Below are 23,599 nucleotides of genomic sequence, written 5' to 3'. Positions count from 1 at the left end.
TCTTGATTTTCTCACCCTATCATAAGACGAATTTAGTAAGAGACAAGAGAATATATTTTTAAAACCCCTGATAAAACCAAAACTTCTTCCATTGACTTTTTATTTATTTTAATTCCCACATTTTGTCAACCCACAATAGTCAACACATACCCACTCCATATCAAAATTCTTCAGTCTTCAAAGTATCATAGTTAAATTGTTAGCTTTAGGCCTTAAAGTACACCTCAAGGTTCAATAATACCCAAATACTAATGTTTGTGACTCCTTATGATAGACGACTATGTAAGATCAATCACCTTATACATATTTACGGACCGATATACGTTAAATTAATATCATAAAGGACTATAATTAAGGGTTTAAGTAGAAAAATTAATGTTGGTTTGAAAGTATTCGTTGCAATAAAGTAAGAAACTAAGATCTTATTTTGAGTTTGGACCTTGCGTGCAAGCTAAATTCATCCATATCACCATATTGAAAATCACTTTGAAAAACTTAACAGGTTTAACAACCTCATTTTGACTTTTTTTTTATTATTAAAAGAAATTAAAATAAGAGTTGACTCAGCCCAAATTAGACATGTTAATTTTTGATTTGATGATCTAAAGTTAATTATAATTTCAGCCAAATATAAGTTAGTCGATGCTTATAAAATTTGACTTTTATTTAAAATAATCAATAAAAATTAGGTCAAATCTGATCAAACACTAAACATCCCTTTTTTCTTTTCAGTTTTAAGTCTTTTGTGGAGACCAACTATATTTCAAATTAATGTACATTTTAAGTCATTTGTTTCTTACTTGAGCATTAAAAGTGATATTAATCGTTTTATAACCCAATTTTTCAAATGAGACGATTTTACGGTTTGACCATGTACATATACAATCTTAAAATGATCATTTATAATCTTCAAATGATCACTTATAATTTTAAAGTGATCAATCATCATAGTCTTAAATTGATTACTTATAATGTTAAAACGACTAATTATAACACTAAAAGTGATCATTTATAATTTTTTAATAATAAATTTTTATAGTCTTAGAGAGATAACATATAACCTTAAAGTGAAAACTTACAATCTTAAAATAATTAAATAAAAAAATAAAGTGATTATATGAGCTTATCTCATAGTGAAATAGCGTCATACAAAACTTGTTGGTTTTATAAAGAAAAACAAGGACGGGAAGTCTCTTATGGAGCCCCTGTCTTGTGTATCCAATCTTAATTTGTACATAATTAAATTAATAGAGATAAATTCTTGTATGAGACAGTCTCACTGTGAGACATGTCTCATATTTAAGTTAAATAGCCGAATAATAAAATTTTTTAGCTTGTTGGCTTCTTATTTTAAGGTCATCTCACCGTGAGACGGTCTCATACAAGACAGGCTGATTAATAAATAGTTAACTGAGATCGTATTTGCTTTAGTTGTATTTAAATATACTAATATAAAATTTTTACAATTTTAATTATACACAATTAAAGATATTAACGATTAAAATAGTGCATTGACATGTATAAAACCAAAAAGGCACTTCCTGCATTCTAATTTACTTGCAACATTTGTTTTTTCACGCTGTTTAAAATACTAATTTAATCCATAATATCTCTAATTATGTATAATAAAAATTATAAAAATTTGATATTAATAATTTTCGCCATGAGACGAATCAATCAAGATTTCACTTGACTATGTTTTAACCTGTAGATTAAAAACTAATCACAAATTAAGAGTGATGAATAAATAGTGTTATTTTGCATAATGTTGCAACTAATTTGAAACAGAGGAAGTATATAACTGCGAACCAAAGAGAGTAAAAAGTACTTTTTCAATCCTTTTTAAATGCTACATTTATACTTTTTACACTATTTGTAGGTTGAGTTTGGCATAACTGCATAAGATATCTCCCTAGAATTTAAAAAAATTACATAGTCAAATGAGTCGTTAGATTTATCTAAAACTTTAATTAGTTTTCAAATACAAAAATTTTATAATCTTTTGATCACAGTAATTAAACATATTAATGATTCTAAATATTGTATCGAGTTGTTTATTCACATTGCAATCTTGTGTGTTAGTAGGATTTATAAAACCTAAAATCTTTGGATAGTTAGAAATTAGGTAATAAGTATTTTTATTGAAATATAAATAGCAAATAATCTAAATGATCAAAATTTCGATATTGTTTACTAAAGAAATATGTACAAACAAAAAGAAAATGAACAAGTAAAACCCAATTCACACAAATATACAATCATTTTTATATAGAAAAATCAAAATTTACACAACACTGAGTTTGGAGTTGAAATTAAATTTGCCTCTAACTTTTGATACCCGATTTATAAACTACTCTTTTATGCACTCCTTAAAGTTACAGATAATATTTGATAAAAATTGTAATTTTGTTTAATTTGTCTAATAAAAGAAAAATAAAGTGAAACTAACAAAATAAAGATCAATAAATATAAATAAAATCTAATAATCTATATATTGTATTATTATCAAATTACATAGTAAAATTAGTGTGAAATTCATATCATATACTCAAACCAATAAATAAATGCATCGTCCAAATCAAAGAATAAGTGAAATCATAAAGACTTGGTATTTGAATAAAATGGTTGGTTTGTTATAATGTGACAATTCTAATGTACAGCTTTATTACTCGGGACGATTTTTAATCATGTGGGCGTAGAGATGCGTCTTCCTTCCATTAATACGTTGCAAAGGTCTTGCATTTTGCTCTGCATGCTGAAAGAAAACACAAACGATTTATTGCACTGCCAAACAATATTATTTTATTACCCTAATGCTATTAAGTCACTTCTGCAGGGCTGTCATTTAAGTAACTTTAGGATCGTTTCTAACCCTAGGTAAAGTAAACAATTGTTTAAGGCTCAGAGCTAAAAAAGAGCCTAATACCTCAATTTAACAATATTATCACGTAGAACGTAGACATTATTTGTAAAATTGTAAATTTATTTTGATCCAATACCTCAACTTAGCATACATTTTAATTAGATTAGCTCTTTTAATCGTTTAAGATTTATGCCACACGTCTACATGTATACATTTATAATGATAATCATAACATATATAGGTTTGTTTTCTATTATTTTGTCAAGCACCTATTAGAAATCAGCATCAGCCCTCTATAGAGAGGGTCCTGTATTTCAGTATGCTTAGAGCCTATAAAATATCAGAAACGACACTGAGTGACTCTCATTTAAAATATATTGAATTTCAAGAGATAAAATGTATGTAACATTGTAATAAGAAGATAAAGAAAATTTGAACTTACATCATGAACAGCTTCCCTCAGCAAAGCTACTTGCTCTTCTGAAACTGTTCCAATCTGTACGTATATCACCTCTAAGTTAGTAACTTTTTGGCCATTTTCTTACACAAATTGTAGGTTTTTTTAAAAAAACTTTATTGTCTAAAAACATCTAATTTAAAAGTAGTAAGTGTGTGAAATATCATTAATCTGTTAATTAGTTGTAGAAGGTTTTTCCTCTATTGTTCGATATTCACAACAATCAATTTTTATTATATAATTTTAGATATTATCTTTTGCAAATAAACTATTTATAATTTCAAAAGGTACTTATTTTATAAACATATATATATAGTCCTTCATTTAGTTCATATACAATACATTAATTTAATTTTTTATATTTGTATTTGTTATAGTACATAAATAAAGTTATTGAGAATAATAAAGTTGTTACAAATAAGGATACATACCTTAGTGTTGATAGACCAAAGGACACCTTCAGTGCAAGGAGGGGTGGTAAGAGAGCCCATATATCTGTAGTAATTCCTCCCGCTCATTCTAACCCTCACTGGATTTATTATGCCAGCATCTATCTCCTCTGTTGTCTCTGATATTTTTTCTATTTTTTTGTTCAACTGCATTCAATATAATTGACTTTGTCAAAACATTATGAGTACTACGTACCATTTTAATTATATAAGTTTTTAAAAAATTTATCAAATCTATTTTATATAGAAATATCTTTTATTATAGGAGAACAAATATTCAAAAAAATTTTTTATTATAGGCTAATATATATTGTTTAATACGAATTAAAAAGAGATGGAATAGAGAATTTTTGGTTATAGTATCACTATGTGTCACAAATTTTCTTTTTAGTATATAGTATAAAAATTGTATTTTCCCTTTGTTAATTTTTGTTCACGTTGCTTTTAACATGCTTTTTAAAACAAATTTTGAGCATCGATATGTCTAAATACATATCATAAAAAATTATAAAATTATATAATAAAAAACTTTACATTAAGGCAAATCTAACAAGATATCACATAAATATATTTTATCTTCAATAAATAATAAACACCTAAAAACATTGTTTAAATAAATTCTTCTCTCTTCAAAAAAAATTGTAAAGTAGACAAACAAAATAAAACAAACGTATTGAATTAGACCAATATATACCTTAGCAAGGAAGTGATTAGGCTTGCCGATCTTGTAAAGAAGTCCAATGACAGCAATCTTTCCATCATGGCTTTGATGAACCATATGCAATTCCAAATCATACCTAATTTTATTAGTAGACAAGTCAATAATATATCTTTTAAATTTATTTGAAAACATCAATAATAAACAAAAATCTCCTGTAGAAAAATTAAATAAAGTATTACTATATTGTCAAAATTTAATGAGATCTCAAAACCTTTTCCCATTGATTGTATGCTCTGATGGAGAGTGCCAATGTGATTGTTTTAGGATGTACTCTGTTCCATTTATTTCGATTTTGCTCCTTTCATCTTTCCACTCCAACTATTATCAATAAAATAGACGCATTAATTTAATTCTTACTTTAAATTTAATTATTGAGAAATCAATTTAAATTACAGATTATATAAACAATTTAATGGTTGAAGTAATAAGATATAATTATACTAATTTGTTTCAAAATATTTAGGTTAAAAATCTCTCAGACTAAAATTCGAAATGTGACTAATTAAATAGGATAAAAAAATATACTTTATCATATCTTTCAATACAAGAGAGAGTCGAATTCGTGAAGTGGGCAACTCATTCTATGTTAATAGACTAGCTCGTGGAAATATTTAAACTAAGATTAAGGTTGATTAAGAATTAAGATATTTTATATACTAACTTTTACAATAAAATATTTAGCGATTAAAATTTTTAATAATCTATAATATTTCTTTGTAAATCACCAAATAAAAGGTTAAATATTACAAGAATATATTTCAAAGTAAAGTAAAAGTTTAGAGAATTTGCTTTACATTATTATATTTGGTGAAAATTAGTTTATACCAACTTGATAATCAAAGAAATTCTCCAAATCTATAATTTAATTTAGAGACAAAAAAGTATAAAGAGTAGGTGCAATATATTTAAAAAGCAATAAATATATTAAAATAATACAAATCGGGAATGCTTTAAGGCATCTTGTTTTTGTCAAGTTTAAATTGGAACGGTTATATTATTAATGAAAAGGAAAGAAGTAAAATTAAGTAAATTATAGATTTTGGTCCTAGGAATCTCCGTTTTCTTCCGACATGTAACGTGACACTAACAACCCATAACATCATGCTAGTTTATGTTTTCTCCAAAGTTTTTCATAATTTTTAATTTAATTTTTGTATTCCTTTTATTTTGGTATTATATTAAGTCTATGAGTTTTGTTATATTTTTTTTATTTTGATTTAGTCTGTGCAATTTACTATACTGTTATTTTTCATTATGGTTAACATTTTTTTACTTTTATTCAAAATTATCTATTTTAATCCTATTAACACATATCTCTCACTTTTTCATAAATCACACTTTTTACTTAGAGAGATAAAAGTTACTACCTATTAATTCAACTCAAAATTTTCGACAATCATAAATTAATAAAAATGACCCAATAACAAATATTTCATTACTATATTGATGTACGTTGAAATAAAAAAAAAAATTAAATTAGATAAAACCTCAATATCGTGGCCTCTATTTTTGAGAATTGCATGAGTGGGTTTGTACATCCGGATAATCTCCGAAGATTTAGAGATAATTTTGACTCTTGTATGCCACAAATCAATTGGAGACTGCAATTTGCCCGTCTTACAAGTCGACCATTCTAGCTTAAGTTCTCCCCAATGTTCTGGCCCCCTTTCACTTCCTTTTATGTAGTCAAATTCCCTCTCATCCTCTGCCAAACATATTATTATATAATATTAATATCATTGTCATTTTTTATTTTTACCACCAAACATTTTCATAAAGAACTGCTAATTTTTATAATAAATAATATACAATTAAATTTAGGTGCGAATCAAGTTTACGTAGTCGAAATTTGATGGAATTTTAGAATTAATGGTGATTCCAATGTAGTATTTTGGTTTGAATTTTTCTACTTCGGTAGAATATGCAAATGAAAATCAATTTTTTTCATTTAATGGAAATCTACACTTATTAAGCTAAAAGCCATGTTATAGTAATATTAATATTAAGTAACCAACACAATTAAAAGTTTAAACCGCTAGTTAAAATCTCAACATATGTTATACAGTGTTTGAGAACCGAATTTATGACTTTTAACACACTGACTTCTAATAACATTTTTAAGAAACCAACTCAATCAAAAAACTAATTTAATGGTTGAAACTCAAAAATATATTGTAACAGTTAAAAAATAGAAAATTGTTATCTAAACCATTTTTTCCTTTTTATATTTCTTTGTCAAGTACTCAAACAATTAAAAATTAAAGAAAATAATTCTAAGAAAAATAAATTGTTTTCCCTATAAGTAAATAGTGAATGGAGAGTAGTCTTACCAACTTCTTGTGCTAAAATTGAAGAAGCAAGTAAGAAAATGAGGAAAAGAGAAAGGAGAGAAGATTGAAAGATCGGTGCATTCAACTTCTGCATCTTCGTTTTCTTCATGCAAAGGATTTTTACGTGTGGAAAGTATATTATGTACAATCTTGTATTTATAGCCTCCCTTCCGTGTGGATTTGTCAAAGGACCAACTAAACATTAAATTTAAATCTAACCACTTTTCCTTTTTATATTTAAATATATATATTTTTTCCACTTATGTGATGTATGATGCATGAAAACTTAAATGTATAAAAATATAAAGCATAATTTGCATTGAATTAAAAAATAAATTGTGAAAATAGACTGTAAAAACTAAGAAGGTCGTGAGGATAGAATTCTGCTACTGCCGGCCCCATGTAACATCGCCACTGTATATAAGTAAAATTATAAAAATAATTTTTTTAGCCACCTAAAATTAATTAATTTAAAATTTATGGCTCTTTTGAAAATTATCTTAATGGAAATGAATGAAGCAGCCCCTGCATTTGGAAATTGTCAATTTAGGAATCTACCAAGTACCAACCGTATGATAAGAACAAGTCATGGGTTTATTGTTGTTTAGTATCATGCATGTATGATGTATGTTATTTCATTTTTAAGTATATTCTTTTGAATTAATTTTATAATTTTTATTTTTTTTACTTGATTGATTTTTGGAGTTGAAATTTGAATTAATAATTTGATTATTGATATCTAATTACTTATCATAATATATTTCTTTGTAATTAGATCATCATTGACTTTAATTTGATTTTAATTGTACTTCATCAAAGTGTTTTTCTAGAACTTAGTTATTTAATTTACAATAAGAGATAATTATTTTTAAAACATTGTCATTCAAGACTATCAAAAGTATACAAAGACCAAAAACAAAATGAGAAGCTAACATTTCAACACTCATGCTTGATAAGATTTTATTTTGTTACTATTAATTTATTGATGATTTTTGTCAAAATTTATTTTTTCAAAGTTGTAATATGTAGACTATTTTCGTTAATAAATTAAATTAAAAACTAATTTTTGCAATATACTTTTAATATTTCTTGCTTATTTTAGGGAGTTGACCCAATATTAAGCCTTTGACCGAGTGATTTTTAACATAAAAAATTATAAAAACGTTTTAAGCAGCTCTGTAATTTTTAAAAGTAGCTATTCTAAAAATACAATCAATACAAATTAAATAAAATTTTATATGAATATTTTTTCTTATACATAAACAACAAATACAAGATAATATTGGTTGATAAATACTATTATACTACTATTATACAAGTGTAATACCTACTTAAATACGAAGATTGTAAATGTAATAAGTTTGAAAGCCCTTCTAGTTGCTCAAATAAAATAAAATAGTGAATGCATCACCACATTTGGTATGTGAAAAATAACTTGTTTGACTAATATATACACACCCTTTTAAGGTTTTGATTTTTCAAAATTGAACCAAATTAATTAGTACTATTGTACTAACTAAAGTTTCTTATTCTAACTACTTTTTCTTATTCTAATTAATATTATATATTTAATTTTATACATTTATTGATGTAATTATATTTCAGTATTAAATATCTCTAATTTTGCTTGATTAAAAATTATAGAAAGTCGATATTACTAAAATTTTCATTGAACAAATCAAACAAACTAAAATCTCACTTTCCTATTTCAACTTATAGATTATAATAAAATACAGACTAAGAGTAAATGATAATTAAATTATATCAAAAAATGAATTGGACATTTAATTTCCAAATACGGTTTTGATGTGAATACAGAAATTGGGAAATAAGTTTGACAACCTTCTACATGTATTATTGGAAATTACTACTTGCATCTTGTTGAAAATTATCATTTGAAACGGAATAAGTCATTCAATAGTTTAAAGTTTTAAAAAATGCGTCTTATCTCATTGAAAAAAAAATACCTTTTTTATAAATATACTAGATAGATTCCCGTGTAAAAAACACAGACACTATAAATATTATATGATTATATTAATATCATTTTATAATATTAATTCATGTGGAGTATACCCCTCTTGTATGAGATCGTCTCACGGCGAGACAACCATAAAGTCTATAAGCAAAAAGTTTCTATTATTGGGCTTATCCTCTTCATCATCATCCTACCCAGTGTCTCCCGCTCATAGAAAACTAAGGACAGGGTCTGGGGAGGGAAAGACGGCGGCAACTCGTACCCATAAAGAAGAGCGCGGCCAAAGGAGTCTCCTGGCTCGAGGAAGATAAAAAGACGTAGGTCAAGCTTACTTATAGCGGAATTAATTATATCCATGTATAGGGAAGAGGAAACACCCTTCAATTTCCTTTGTGCTTTCACCTTCTTCGTATTCCATTGGGCCTTGGCAATTCAACTTCATCACTTGCGCTTTTAGAGCTATCAACATAGACATTAGTTGAATCTCAAACTGGTCTATATCTTGTGTAAAATTCATTCAAATCAGCCACACGGTGTTGAAATGTAAAATTACTACCACATGCTTGTTTGTAGAGATATGATGCATCCTTCTCCCCATCATTGATACCCAACCCATTAGCTCTCTTTCAATTTGCTTATGCTCATTGTAATATCCACAATGTAACATCAAAATTGATTTGACTTTATCGAGTTTTTTATAGCTATAGAAGCTCCATCGTGAATGATATGTGGTCTTCTTGAGGTCTCTTTATCATAAATTGTGAAGATCTTCCTCCATAATTTCGGACACCAAAAAACGACACATAAATCATCCTCATAAGACCACCTATCTTTGATCATCTTGTTCGCCTTTTTCCTTTCGTTGTTCATTGCCAATGTCATCGCCACCGGATTGTTGAGAAGGATAAAGTTCTTCAAATTGGTGTCTCTTGTTACTTCCATGCGTTCCTGGATAGAGTTGCTTATGGGTAGGGCTACCTGTCAAACTCGACCCATCCGACTTGAAAAACGGACGGACTTAAACTATGTTTTTTTTTTTTTAAAAAAGACGAATACTTAAAGATATATTAAAAAAAAACCATTATATTAAAATAAATTTCTTAAAGTTTGCTTGATATTAGTTACCCCAATACTTTCGTTGTTGAAATCATCTTTTATATTGTTTTAATACCAAATGATTAGTTGAAATTAAATTGAGAGAATTTAATTTAGAGAAAAATTGAAGAAATATTAAAAAAAAAGTCAAGTTAAATACATTGATCAGGTAAAAAAAAAAAAAAAAAAACCAAATTAATTGAGACAGACGGTTTACATGTACTCTCTTTAAGAATTATGATTAGACCTGCGGGGAATTATCTCTCAATTCCAAACAGAGCAAAACTCAACCATCCATGGCCGCAAACCCTTCCCGCCTTATCCTCCGCCCAACTCTAAATGTCTACTTTAAATCTCCCATTTCCAAAACCCTCCATCTTTCTCCTTCCTCTTCTTTCTCTCATATAGCTCCTCGCCGAACTATATCCTTCCATATCGCTACCAGATGTTCGTCTTCGCGCTCATCATCGCATGTCGGAACTTACAATGATTCATCTGCTAATGCCGGGCGCTCTGGTGGATTTATATCTCCGGCGATCACTGAAACTCCGCAGAAAATCGATGTCAATCCGCCTAAAGGTACCAGAGATTTTCCACCGGAGGAAATGCGATTGAGAAGCTGGTTGTTTCAGAATTTCAGAGAGGTTTTTTAAATTTGAGATGTTTTTTTTGTTTTATTTTTGAAATTTGGAGAGTTATTTTTGATGGATTTTGGTTTTAAATTTGGACTTTTAGGTATCACAATTATTTGGTTTTGAGGAGGTTGATTTCCCGGTGTTAGAATCTGAGGCATTGTTCATCAGAAAAGCTGGAGAGGAAATAAGGGACCAGGTGTTTATCTGAATCAACTTTTTTTAATTAATTTTTATTTTTATGGTGTATTGCAATTTTTGTGTATTTTTATACCACATTTTGTTTTGATGATAAGCTAATCTCTGGAACTTTTTAGTAGTTTTAAGTGTCTATTTGGCTGTTGATATTTAATAGCGTGATAACAAGAATAAGTTTAGTTTTAATTTCCTTGAAATATGTTATGTCATTCCCATGCTAATAAGTGGAATATTTTTTTTCTTACTATTCCTTCTATAAATTTTAATATCCAGCCGGACCATTAATGTAAAAACCTCTTATAGAAGTGAACATCTGGATCTATAAGCCATCATTGCCTATGAATTTTGCCCTGGAAGCTAAAACTTTTTTAAAGATAATGTACTAATATAATAACATGGTTGAATGACTGAGAAGATGAATCTAATACAATCTATTATTTTAGTTATTACTACTGGCTACACAATAAAATTGAACCCTCCTAACTAACTGCTTTGATGAGCTAGGTTTCTCCATGGAAGAAAGCTATCTTGGACACAAGTCCACTAAGTCAAATTACAATTGGTAATTAAGTTATTGGAATTGCTTAACTGATGAGCTAGCAATTCGGCCCAAGTCATCACTTTGAGTTCCAATATGAGTTGATGTTTTGATTTTGTAAATAAGTTGCTCAAGCTGTTGAGCTGGCAGGATCTTAGTGTAGACATGAGTTTATTGGAAGTAGTTGGCAAGTTAACTAATTGGAATTGAAATTTGGAACAATCTTCCAAGCCTTTGAGTGTGTTAGAATAATATTAAAGGAAGGAATGGAAGAGGAGGAAAGGGAAGGGAAGGGAAGAAAAAATATTAATGTGTTTTCCTCAAATTTTTTTAAATGTTAAGAGAATTTATTTACATAAGATTTGTTGGTTTGTTTCCTTTCATTTCCCCTTCCCTTCCCTCTATTTCCCCCTCCACTTTTGGTATCAAAATGAAGAAAACATCATCTTTATTTCCCTTCACTACCGTTTTATCTCCCTTTCTGCATATGTATCCATTTTATTGTGTCTTGGTCTTTAGTTGATATAAGGCTGATTCAAGTCTTCATTTTGTAGTTATATTGTTTTGAAGATCGTGGGAATCGCCGCGTTGCATTGAGGCCTGAACTCACTCCATCATTGGCAAGGCTAGTTATACAGAAAGGGTATTTGCCATTTTTTAATTTTCTGGCTTTTTTTTTTTCTCGAAATGCGTTTGATGTTTTATAGAATTTTAATTCACTTGTGTATGACTTGGCTAATTCATAAGTAGTAGAAATTGTTTAATACTTGATCATTAATATACCTTTTATGTCCAGGTGCACCAGCCAGAATTTGATCTCCGTGTTTTTTTATGTTCAGAAAATCCATATCCCTGCCACTGAAATGGTTTGCAATTGGACAGTGTTGGCGCTATGAAAGAATGACCAGAGGTCGGCGTCGTGAACACTACCAGTGGAATATGGATGTTATTGGTGTGCCTGAAGTTACGGTGCGTTCACTGTCTTCATTACATGTACTAACGTGATGTGTAATACGGATAAGATTTATGTTCATTTTTTAGTTTTAGCCTTCTTGAATAAAATCTATATATTTATGTGTTGTTTAACTCCATTTTGGAGATGGTTTGCTTTTTAGCTTGTGAGGTTTTATGGATGTGTAGTATTGTGCTTGCTTGTGTTCTTTTGTGTTATGAAATGTATGATTGCCAATTTGCTTTTATCTTTGTCTATGTAGATATCTCTACCGATATGGTCATGATGATATGATTTCTTACTCATAAAACCTGTGTGTGCTTGTAGCAATCAGTAAACCATATTCCATGAACATATAACAATAATATGTGGTTATTGTTTATCAATAATGAATGTAAAGATGTAATATGAAACCGTGAAGTAGATTATGGACAATGTGTAACTGTGGGTTTCCTAGTGTCACGATTGCTATAGAATGGCACTTAAACATGGATGGCCATACAAAGCCAGATGTCAAAGAGAGGGGAGGGAGATCTAGTTGGAAGCGTTTTCAAGACATCTAATGAATGATAAAATTGTTGGTTTTTGAAAATTAGGATTTGAGGGAAATCCCTGGATCCGACAATTGAATTTGAAATTCATACGAAGCAATAAAGGAGACGTAGAGATTTTGTTTAATGGGAACTAGAAAGGCAAGTCAATTATGATGGTGGAAGGTTATTTTCCTTTTTTCTTGTGCATTCGATTTGATTTCTTCTCTAGTGGTAACTTTCTGTTTGTTTTTCTCAATGATGTTCTCTCTCTGATCTCCTTGGTGTGGTGGATTCTAAATTCTTTCTCCCTTCGTTGTTGTACTTGTTACAACTTCAAAAATTTCAGATTAGTAACTTTTTTCTATTTTTATGTCCCTTCTTTTCCTCTCACTTGCTAAACTAACTAGAGCAAAATTGGTATTTTAACTTTTTGGGTCATTTTGAAAAGACAAACTAGTTGTTTTGTTTTTTTTTTTCGGAATTCACCGTGGCAATGATTATCGTGGGAAGGTGGGTAAGATTTTTCTTTTAAAGCCGTCCTTAAAATTGGAAGTAGCCTGTATTGTGCTATTTCCCGTCAATTATGTCAAAATGATCAGTAGATATTTAGTTTTGTCGAATATTAAATGATCAATAGATATTTAGTTTGGTTTGGTTCACAGTTTATGGTACTTTTGATGATTGTCCTGTTGAATGCATGAAATGAGTTGAAGCCTTGAATCCAATCCATTTTGTGTAAATATATTTCTGTTTTCTGAAACAATTCACTGATTTGTAAATTATGCAACTCAATCTGTTCGTCTCCTTGTTTTAATGTAAAGTTCTTTCTCAAATCCGCTACTTTTTTTGCTCTATTTGATTATTCATTAACTTTTTCCTTGTGTGATATCTTAAATAATACTTTCATATTATAGGCGGAAGCAGAGCTAATTTCTGCTATAGTCACCTTCTTCAAGAGACTAGGGATCACGGAAACAGATGTTGGATTCAAGGTTTCAAGCAGAAAGGTATAAACTATGAACTGCTTTACTGAGACCAATTCATTTGTCAATCTTGTAACACCTTTTTATCTTTATGCTTAGTATGTACTTTGCCTCTTATGCTAAAATGTCTGATAATGCTTATTATATGTTTATGCAAAAGAATATGAACCATAATGTTTTGTAGAGTTACCATTTGGATATTTATGTTTTTAGGTGTTGTGATAATCAAAAAGCAAACTTTTGTGAGCTTTAATTGTTTGCTGTTAATACATAATAAAAAAGAGAAAGCCATGATTTATTTGCAAGCAATTTAATTACGCTGTGCACTGTGGTGAATGTTGAGAACTATTGATGTTTATTTGTGATTTATACTTCCGTAGATGCCCGTGCAAGTCGGTCACAGTGAAAAATCTCGGATGCGGTCATGGTAAAAGTCGCTAAACTGGTTATCTAGTCAATGCATGGTTTCACGTTTATTGCGTTTTATATTGGTGTTGCGGTAGCCTCAATAACCTTTTTAATATGGTCACAATATTGTGATTAACCTTACTTTATGACCCGAATGCTATTAAGTGGCTTCTACCTAAGCTTCACCTATGTGGAGTTTTGAGACGTATGCAATAAACTCTCTTGAAAACAAAGAGGTATTTGAAATAAAGAGTTTGTTTCTGATTGATCCTTGATAGCAAAAATCCTCTACAACCGCACATAAATAACAAGGAGTGATTTTACAAGTCTATAATAATGCAAAACCATAGAGCTGTAAATTTTTTGCTCGACCAACATTTTGCAGAATTTTCAGTGAGCATTCAATACCACATTGGAAATTTAAGCAAACACTACTTGAAGTTTTATGTTGCTCCAAACCAATTGCTTTTTAGGTTCTATCCTGACAACATGGTTTTTTTATTGGGATTTTCTTCCCCCTATTATTTTCTTGTCTCCAGTGGTCAATTCAACTTTGGCTTTTTTTTTATCCTGCTTATGACATTGTCCATCATGAGCTTTCCCTTAGTTCCATCAGTTGGCACCAAGCCACCAAGTGGTTTGTCTTATTCTTGGCACTTTTTTCAGTGAAGAGTTGTGCTTTTGTTGATTAATGTCCATTAGAGGAAACGTAGGGAGATCAATGCAGGTAAGATATTGTTATGCATGAGTTACATTCATGTCATGCTTTCAACTTAGTTTTAAACAGCTTGCCTAAGACTTTATATTTGTATCTTCTCTCAGGAATTTGGCAATCACTTTATAAACTGGTGCATCCTTCTCCTTTCCCTGTTCTAGTTTTTGAATCTTAAAGGTCTTGAAGAAGCTTAAGGCTATTACCCATTTCTTGTTTGATGAGGCTAAATACGTGATAAAAATTCAGGATTGACACCCAAATCTATTTATTTCTCCTAATATGTATGTTATGTATTCTCATAATGGGAAGGGAAATTTAAATCGTATTTCACTCCTTTATTAGGGATGGTTTTTATGGAACAGTGGGTTTTGGATTATTGAGTTTTGATCCATGTGGTTAACTATTTTTTGCTTCACAGTGTAGTTGTGTGCAACTTAAAAGCAGCAAGGGTAGGAATCCATAACAAGCGTAACCAAATGTTTTGAGTTTTATCATTGTACAAAAATATTTTTGCATAAATACTATTTGAGAATTGCAGGATATCTATTATCATGCATTGCCTTTTTGTCTCATTGGATTGGGGGGGGGGGGGGGGGGGTGTTTACTGGATAATCTTTCGTGTCTTGTCTGCTTCTTTGTAATTGTTCCTACTATCCTCTTTAGAGGACTTCTTTTCCTGACCTTTACTAATGCGTACTCTTTACTATACTAAAATGAAAGGTTCTAAGTACGATTCCCTCTTGATATTTTTTGATGTAATGCTCCTCAAAAACAATTTTTTTTTCTGTGTGAAAGATGTGCGAACATTTGAAACTTAAAGCTTACATTCCCTTCATCTTCATTTTGTTTGGTAAGGACTTCTGAATTATTGAAATTAATATCATTGTTGAATTTATTTTCTTTGTTCAGGTTTTGCAGGAAGTTTTGAGGTTTTACGGTGTTCCTGAAGAATCATTTGGAAGAGTTTGTATAGTTATTGACAAGGTCAGTTAAGTATTCAAACAGGGTGTTCTATTTGCACAATTACAAGAAAAAAATGTTTCATCTCAAACTAAGTTTGGGATTGTTATCATCATTACTCAACCCCCGTCATGGGGGGCCAAAGTGACAAAATTTTCAGTTCTATTTTTCTGCAACAAATCAATTTTTCTGTCTTTTGAATCTTGCCTCTCCATAGAATGTTCACACTTCTAAAACTTAATTTCGATTTGTGTAGTTGACTGTTTTGAATATTTCTAAATGTAGATTGTTCTCTTTACATCCAAATTACTTTCCTGAATGACAGTTTGCTCACTTACAAGAAGTGGGTTGGAGTGGGACACGAGTATTGGGATATCATATGCTGTGATAAGGAAGAGTGGGTGGTTAGTGACCCTGTTTTTTGAAGTTTGTTTAATGGTTTCCTCTAACTTCATCTGGTACATGTTTTTCTTAGATTTTGTACAAATCATTGTGGGCATTAACTACGGTCCTACTACCATTCAAGTCGTCCACCTTGATCATCCATCCCAAGACTAGTGCCATTTTTTGTAGTTCATATATCCTTGTATTCCCTGTTAGGGAGGAAATTCCTATTTGCGTCGTCTCAAAACAGGTGCCATGAAATTTTCATGGTATTTCTTTTCTCTCTATTTTTGGTCAAATGCTGGGACACATGTACTCACTCACTATGTTTTTTCAGTATACTTTTTCACTCTCTTAAAGACGTGTCCGACCTATTTGTGGTACTTATTTTGTGATATAGGAAGTAACTTTTTGACTTCGAGGATTGGTCTTCGTGTGTGAACAAAAAATATATACGTGAAATTGAAACTCAATTGATACTAACAGGGAAAATCGTCAAATATATGATTGTCTTGTTTTCTGAATAAAAGGTGTAATAATTTGATCAGAGTCAATGGTATTTCAAATGCGTTATCACCATCATGACATGTAAATTGTTAATAACTATTTTCAATATTCCGATAGTGTAATGCCCAATGGGGAACGCGTTGGTGCTTATTTGTTTCTTAAATCTCTAACTTATTTGTTACCTCAATTTACAAAATTCTAACGAAAGTTTGTCGTTTACATGCATGATGAACAGTTAGAAAAGATTCCACTTGATGAGATTAAGAAAGAGTTGAAGTATGCTGGAATGCCTGATGATGGAATAGAGGAACTTCTTGAGGTCCTATCTATAAAGTCTTTGACACAATTGGAAGGTTAGTTCGCAAAGCCAAAAAATAAAAGTTAAGGGGGGCCGGGATAGATGAAGCAATATATAATTGAAAATTTTGTTGGGACTGAACTTAAAAAATAGGCACAAGAATAGACTAGAAAAGCAGCCGCTGTTTTTATAGATTGTGCTTCCTTTTATGGGTTGTTAGAAGTATTGATTATGTGCTTGGATTTGATTCCTGTGAAATACTAGACATGTACTTCTATTTTGCTGCATTTAATTTGTGTTCTATTTTCTTTTGAAGGTATTTGTACTGATTTTGAGCATGATCTTAATTGGACAATGCACCTTTTTTGTCAAAGATTGAATCCTTAGGATTTTTGTTTTTTGATATTGTAGCATAAAAGTATCTTCAATAGGATAACTTGATGAAAGCCTGAAACAATTAAATTCTGCACTCAGGTCCACTTTTTCACTATTGCACAGTTGTCCGTTGTCCCACTCAACTTGCCCATTATCCATTTAAGTCGGTCCCAATGAATTTGTTATGACCCCACCACTTTTACTCTATATTCTCTCTTATTGCTGAATGCCTTACTACTTTAACCCATTATATTCAATTTCTTAATCTTCGTGCCAAAAGCCAATGAGGGCTAAAGGGCTGGGACAAAGGAGTATCTATCTATTTTTTTATAAACTGGGTGGAGGACTCTAATGCCAGTTTAAGAAGATGGAACTGTGGAACTAAACATTTTTCTCTGTAGAAACATTGTTATATTTTATTGAACATTTTTTTCAAAAAGTATTGCCATCAGTCTAGAATCTAGTATTTTAGATTGTTACATAATTACCTTACCTATCTATACTATCAAAAGGCATAAACAATAGCGCTTATCTGTGACGTGGTATTCCAGTACTTCCCCTTTATGCAACAGAAATTTCCACATTAGCCCTACACAAATTAATGTCATTCCCTTAACAATCCAAAATAGAATTACTGTTCTTCTAAAGCTTTGACTCTACAACCTCATACTACATGGGAAATGACTTGTCCAATGCTGCAATGTTTTGTTGATATGTTATTGCTATTCTCATCCAAAGAATTATGATACCAGCTGTTTTTAATTCTTCACTTTCTGAAACGGGTTGTTCTTTTTTGTTCTTTCTATTTTACTATTATGGATAATAGTTCCTCTAATTCCCTTGCTTATGATGCCTCCTAACCTAACTAATTTCCCCTTTCTTATTTTTTCATTTGTGTTAATTATGATGATCACCCCACTTATTCCCTTTTTCATGATTTTTCATTAGTGTTAATTATGATGGTCCACTCCATTTGGTTTCTTAATGAATATGGTACATTTGTCATATGGTTCCCCTTCTCAATATAGGAAAATGTGTCTTAAAAAGTTGAAAATATAAAAGAAGTTGAGGGAACAGGTAATCATTTATTTAATGTGTTATAATAGATTATTTGGCAAGAGGGATTAAAGTTAATAGGAATTAAGAGTTAGAGTAAAGAGAGAAAAATCTGCTTGTTATGAAATAATTTGACAAACGTTAACAATCTCAATGAGCATGAAACATATTTCAAGTTAAAAGCTAGAAGTCTTAAATATAAGATGCGCTTTTTACCTGGCTACAAATTGACAAAAATATTATGTATTTTCCAATTTATTTTGCATAATGGATTCAATTAAGGATATGTTTTTCTAGGACATCTTGTGGCATTATTTTAGAGTTTATATAAAATCACTACTCATTCCTCAAAAAACATACAGTATGCCCATTTGAAACAGTTCCTGCTGAATGCAGAGAGACTTGGAACTTCTGGTGAAGCTGTCAATGAACTGAAGCAACTTTTTGCACTTGCTGAGCAATTTGGTTGTTCTGAATGGATCCAATTTGATGCATCTATTGTCCGTGGTCTGGCTTATTATACTGGGATCGTGTTTGAGGTATCTGTTATTTTTGTTTGATCTTATTGGCTGTTAGACTTTCACCAATAATATAATCTCTTCTGTATGTAGCTCTCACAAGTACTGTACTGTGGCTGTATCCAATGCTTGAAAGTGCATCAGGATTGAGAATGCTCTATGCCATGATTTGTATCGAAGTAGGAGCATTTTACTTGATGCTAATGCAAACCACTTAACTAGGGCCTTGTTCATGTATCCAATCCACGTGTAGTGTACTTGAATCTGTGGGGCTGCATATTGGAAGTAACAATTACTTTTAAGGGCTAGCTTATCCATGAATGTTTTCTTATCAAATATGATTATATGGTAAAAAAGGTTACTAAATTTTCTTTTTAGCTAAAGTTAAACATAGAGAATGTTTAGCAATAATATTCTTGTTGATCAAAAGAAGGTTTTAAAATTTTCTCTATTTAGTAACACGAGAATAATTGGAAACCTTGATGTATCTCATGATATGAATTTTAAATTGTTACTACATCAATGCCAAAGCCTTCATCCCAAAAGATTGGGTCGGCTATAAATTTTGAGTTGTTACAGAAAATTTTATTTTCACTTATATCGGATAGGTTTTTTAAAGATAAATATGAGGTGGATAGAAGAAAGAGAGATCCTATAGAGGCATATACATGTCTAGGTGAATGTCTACTGCAATAAATCAGCAATTAAGATGATTTGTGTTGTTGAACCTAGCAATTGATGTCTTAAAAATTTTAGAGTTTTTCTCCACGTCACGTCTCAATGTCATCACTGTTGCTGGAAGTTCTAGCTCGCTGTGTGACTGTGGGTTTATTGATGTTAGTACAATATTCTAAGTTTTATGTTCCTTATATTGTGTGGATTCATTCGTGTCTCTAATCTAATAACATCTTTTTTCTCCAAGTGGAGTTTGAATAACTCTGCTTCTCTTTTTTGTTCAGGGATTTGACAGACAAAAAAAATTGCGGGCCATTTGTGGTGGTGGGCGTTATGATCGACTGTTGTCTACATTTGGAGGTGATGATATCCCAGCCTGTGGTTTTGGATTTGGTGATGCAGTAATTGTGGAAGTAAGTCTTTGGCTTAGTCTGTTTATTCTGTTTGAAATTCCACTTACAAAGTGCTCAAAGCCTCATATACAATGATTTCCTATGTTGTAAGAGCAAACAAGTTCTGCAACATGATTTTAAATTTTCCGATCATTTCTAAAAAAGAATTTATACCTTATGTAATTTGAATTTTTTTATCCTAAAAAGAACGGTAGGGAATTAGGAAAGCTACTTTTCTTTAGGAGGGAAAGTAAGGGAGAGAAGAAAAGATATCATTTACCTTTCAAATCTTTCCACATTTGGAGAGGTTTGGTTATTAAGAAAATTAAGGGACTTAATCACTTCAAATCCTCTACTTCCAAATCCCTCCCTTCCAACATTGGTATCCAATAAAGGAAAACACATCTCTTTATATCCTTCCCCTTTCTTTTCTTTCCCTTCAATTTCCTCAATCCAAAAAAAAAAAAAAAAAAACACATCCCTTCAAAGCCTGCTGAAAGTTTGATGGTCAAAATAATTCATTAAATTTCTGCTGTAACTGTTTATTGCGTCAATTTTACAGTCCTATCATAGTTGCGAGCCAGTTTGGCTACTAGCCTGTTTTCTGCTTACAGCCCCATCCCTTGTTATATGAACCATAAATGAATGCCATTTGGATGACGTTATGTTGGATGACGTGATGTTGCACCTCAATATTTGTTTTATCTTTGTACAATTGGGCATCGTCTAGGTGACAGTGGACTGACGGTTAAAAGGGATGGAGGGAATACAATTTTCTTCTCCCAAAATATCGAGTTATTTACAAAATCTGTTTTTTTAGCAATCCTTATTCAAATGCTGCATTAGAAGCACCTCAAGTCTTCAATTGAATGGATATGCTCATCATGTGACATTCCTCAAATGTTCGGCTAAAATGGCTGCTGCAAACTTGATTACCAAAATATGGCCTGAAATTCTCCCTTACATACAACTGATGCTTAACAGAAATTTGAAGCCCTAAAGTTTGTTATGATCCTGTTTGCCTATAAGTGTGTTATTTGCTTATAAACCCGTTCCTCCATAAATGATCTCACTATCTTTCCTCGGCAATCTTGTATGTTTCTACAGCTGCTAAAGGATAGGAATCTTCTTCCTGAACTTGGCCTTGAGGTTGACAACATAGTATGCTCGCTTGACCCTGAACTTCAAGGTTCATCAGCATTAGTTGCTTCTACTTTAAGAGGAAAAGGTCAAAGTGTTGATTTGGTATTGGAAAGCAAGCCGTTAAAATGGTAAGCATTATAGCTATATGCTCTACAAAGAATGTGATTGTTTTCTTCACATCAACAAAATGATGGGGATTTGTAAAGCATTTTAGTTGCGTACTCTACAGTCTGCGAGGTTTGACATACTACTGCATTTTCAGGGTATTTAAACGAGCTTCACGGATAAATGCTCGTCGTTTAGTACTGATTGGGAGTTCTGAGTGGAAAAAGGGTATGGTGGCAGTGAAAATACTCTCAACGGGCGAACAATATGAAGTCAAACTAGATGAGTTAGATTGACAACGGATTATCTTTACTTTCTAGTGTTCTATTTTTCATATTTTTGTAGTCCCTAATTGATAATTTTCTCTTATTTACTTATTCTTGCTAGTTACGAATGTATGTTATTCATGCTACTTTGTTTAATTCTTTCCCTGCTTATTGAGGGGGTGCACATATTTGCTTGATGGGGCTTTATTTTCCAGGCTTATGTTTGTGGGCACTTATCACATGATGTGTTGCTGATCGAAGTGCCATCATGGTAATGTATCCACAAAATTTGAGCTGTAAAAACGTTAATGTTGACCAATCAGAAATATTGTGGTTCAAAAGTTGAAAGTTGTTTGTTAATGATTGAACCACAAATGCAACTAAAAATTTGAGCTGTAAAAGTACTTTAAGATAAATACTCGTGTTTTATTCAATTTGCTCAATTTTTCATATGAATTCATACCGTAAGTTGGAGTGGTTAGTTATAGTCATAGTCCTTACTTAGAGAAAAATAGTACTTGCTTCAAGCCTTCAATTAATACAAGATTTGATTTTTGGAACACATCTTGAATATATTTCCCATTAATTATAATCATAATCATTGATTTAATATTTTTCTTGAAAACATAATTTGGATGGGAAAGATAACCAACAATCTATACCTCTATTTCTCCAAAGAGAAGGCCAAAGAAAAGTGATTAAAATTATATCACAAACACAAAAATATGCAAAAAGAAAAAAATAAATGACACCATATGCTCAGGAGAAAACTACCTACAAATAACAACTATTGAGTATTGACCATCAATTATACTTCTGATTGATTCTACTAAATCCAAATGACCCACTTGGCTACTTGTGATAACCAGACCCGAATTTACGTGCCCATATCCTGGCCCAACTGCATCCAATTCAGAATTTTTGAAAAAGCTGAGCGAAAAAAAAAATGAATTGAATAACCGAAAAATCAAACTATTTCAAAAACTGAGCGTGAAACTCTCAAGATCTAAGGTTTGGGGCTGTTCGCAGTTACTAACTGCGAACAGGTCAAAAAAGACAAAATAGTTGTTCGCAGTTACTAACTGCGAACAACAAAAACTATTTGACCTAAATATATATATATATATATATATATATATATATATATATATATATATATATATATATATATATATATATATATATATATATATATATATATATATATATATATTCCTGTTCGCAGTTAGTAACTGCGAACAGCTATTTGACCTAAATATATATATATATATATATATATATATATATATATATATATATATATATATATATATATATATATATATATATATGTATATATTTTCCTGTTCGCAGTTAGTAACTGCGAACAGCTATTTTGTCTTTTTTGACCTGTTCGCAGTTACTAACTGCGAACAGCCCCAAACCTTAGGTCTGGGAGTTTCACGCTCAGTTTTTGAAATAGTTTGATTTTTCGGTTATTCAATTCATTTTTTTTTCGCTCAGCTTTTTCAAAAATTCTCCAATTCATTTGATCCTACCCTTCTTGAAAAATTGAAAACAATAGAATTTTTTAGAAAAAAATAATTCAAAATAAGCTTCGTAAAATTTTAATTCCCAAAATAAAGGTTTTCACGGCAATCATGAGGTCAAGTATTTATTCACTGTTACTTATAGTAAACAAAAAAGTTAGTCAAAAAAAGGTCAAAATTCTTTGTTCACAATGAACAAAAGCAAAACAATGTCATACCATTTAAAGGGACAAAAAAAATAAGCATTTGATGGTTGGCTATTAACGAACAGTTATGTATTTGATTGTATTGTCCTCCCAAATGTTATGAGTGTTATGACATTTTGTCTTTCTGCTATTCTTCTAATTGTTCTCTTAAAGATTTTTTAACTAGTTTCTTTGTTCGCTGTAGGAGTGAATAAGTCATGACCTCAGGCTTGCTAATAAAAACACTTATTTTGAAAATTAAAATTTTCCGAATCTTATTTCGAAAATTTTTTTCTACAAAAAGCTTTTTTTTTAATTATTATTTTATTATTTATTTTTCACCCTTCTTAAACA

General features: G+C 30.5%; 2 protein-coding genes across 2 annotated transcripts; one reads left to right on the top strand and one right to left on the bottom strand.

Annotated features, from left to right (window-relative positions):
• Window positions 1-2,469: 2,469 nt before the first annotated feature.
• LOC130813890 (alpha carbonic anhydrase 7-like) lies at window positions 2,470-6,942 on the bottom strand. Its single transcript, XM_057679794.1, has 7 exons — window positions 6,821-6,942; window positions 5,978-6,195; window positions 4,702-4,808; window positions 4,464-4,566; window positions 3,752-3,916; window positions 3,306-3,359; window positions 2,470-2,755 (listed from the first exon to the last, which is right to left on the bottom strand). Exons 1-7 carry the CDS (start codon window positions 6,927-6,929, stop codon window positions 2,666-2,668), a joined length of 846 nt encoding a protein of 281 aa, XP_057535777.1. The 5' UTR covers window positions 6,930-6,942; the 3' UTR covers window positions 2,470-2,665.
• Window positions 6,943-10,099: 3,157 nt separating this feature from the next.
• Window positions 10,100-21,728, top strand: LOC130812818 (histidine--tRNA ligase, chloroplastic/mitochondrial-like). The gene is made up of 11 exons (XM_057678430.1): window positions 10,100-10,537; window positions 10,629-10,724; window positions 11,816-11,904; window positions 12,101-12,230; window positions 13,661-13,753; window positions 15,762-15,836; window positions 16,939-17,056; window positions 18,829-18,971; window positions 19,910-20,038; window positions 21,125-21,288; window positions 21,423-21,728. The coding sequence occupies exons 1-11, from the start codon at window positions 10,190-10,192 to the stop codon at window positions 21,559-21,561; spliced, it is 1,524 nt and encodes a 507-aa protein (XP_057534413.1). The 5' UTR covers window positions 10,100-10,189; the 3' UTR covers window positions 21,562-21,728.
• Window positions 21,729-23,599: the final 1,871 nt, after the last annotated feature.

The sequence above is a fragment of the Amaranthus tricolor genome, chromosome 5 (genome assembly GCF_026212465.1).
Source record: "Amaranthus tricolor cultivar Red isolate AtriRed21 chromosome 5, ASM2621246v1, whole genome shotgun sequence".
Lineage (NCBI taxonomy): Eukaryota > Viridiplantae > Streptophyta > Magnoliopsida > Caryophyllales > Amaranthaceae > Amaranthus > Amaranthus tricolor.
This window is presented reverse-complemented; position numbering and strand designations above follow the sequence as displayed.

Excerpts from the sequence above, each read along its gene's own strand:
- LOC130813890 (XM_057679794.1), bottom strand. The coding sequence starts at position 6,929 with ATGAAGAAAACGAAGATGCAGAAGTTGAATGCACCGATCTTTCAATCT. Across the intron at positions 4,567-4,701 it reads CATACAATCAATGGGAAAAG|GTATGATTTGGAATTGCATA; the intron begins GTTTTGAGATCT and ends TAATAAAATTAG. Across the intron at positions 3,360-3,751 it reads TTTGGTCTATCAACACTAAG|ATTGGAACAGTTTCAGAAGA; the intron begins GTATGTATCCTT and ends ATATACGTACAG.
- LOC130812818 (XM_057678430.1), top strand. The coding sequence starts at position 10,190 with ATGGCCGCAAACCCTTCCCGCCTTATCCTCCGCCCAACTCTAAATGTC. Across the intron at positions 11,905-12,100 it reads AGGCTAGTTATACAGAAAGG|AAAATCCATATCCCTGCCAC; the intron begins GTATTTGCCATT and ends TTTTATGTTCAG. Across the intron at positions 15,837-16,938 it reads TTTGTATAGTTATTGACAAG|TTAGAAAAGATTCCACTTGA; the intron begins GTCAGTTAAGTA and ends CATGATGAACAG.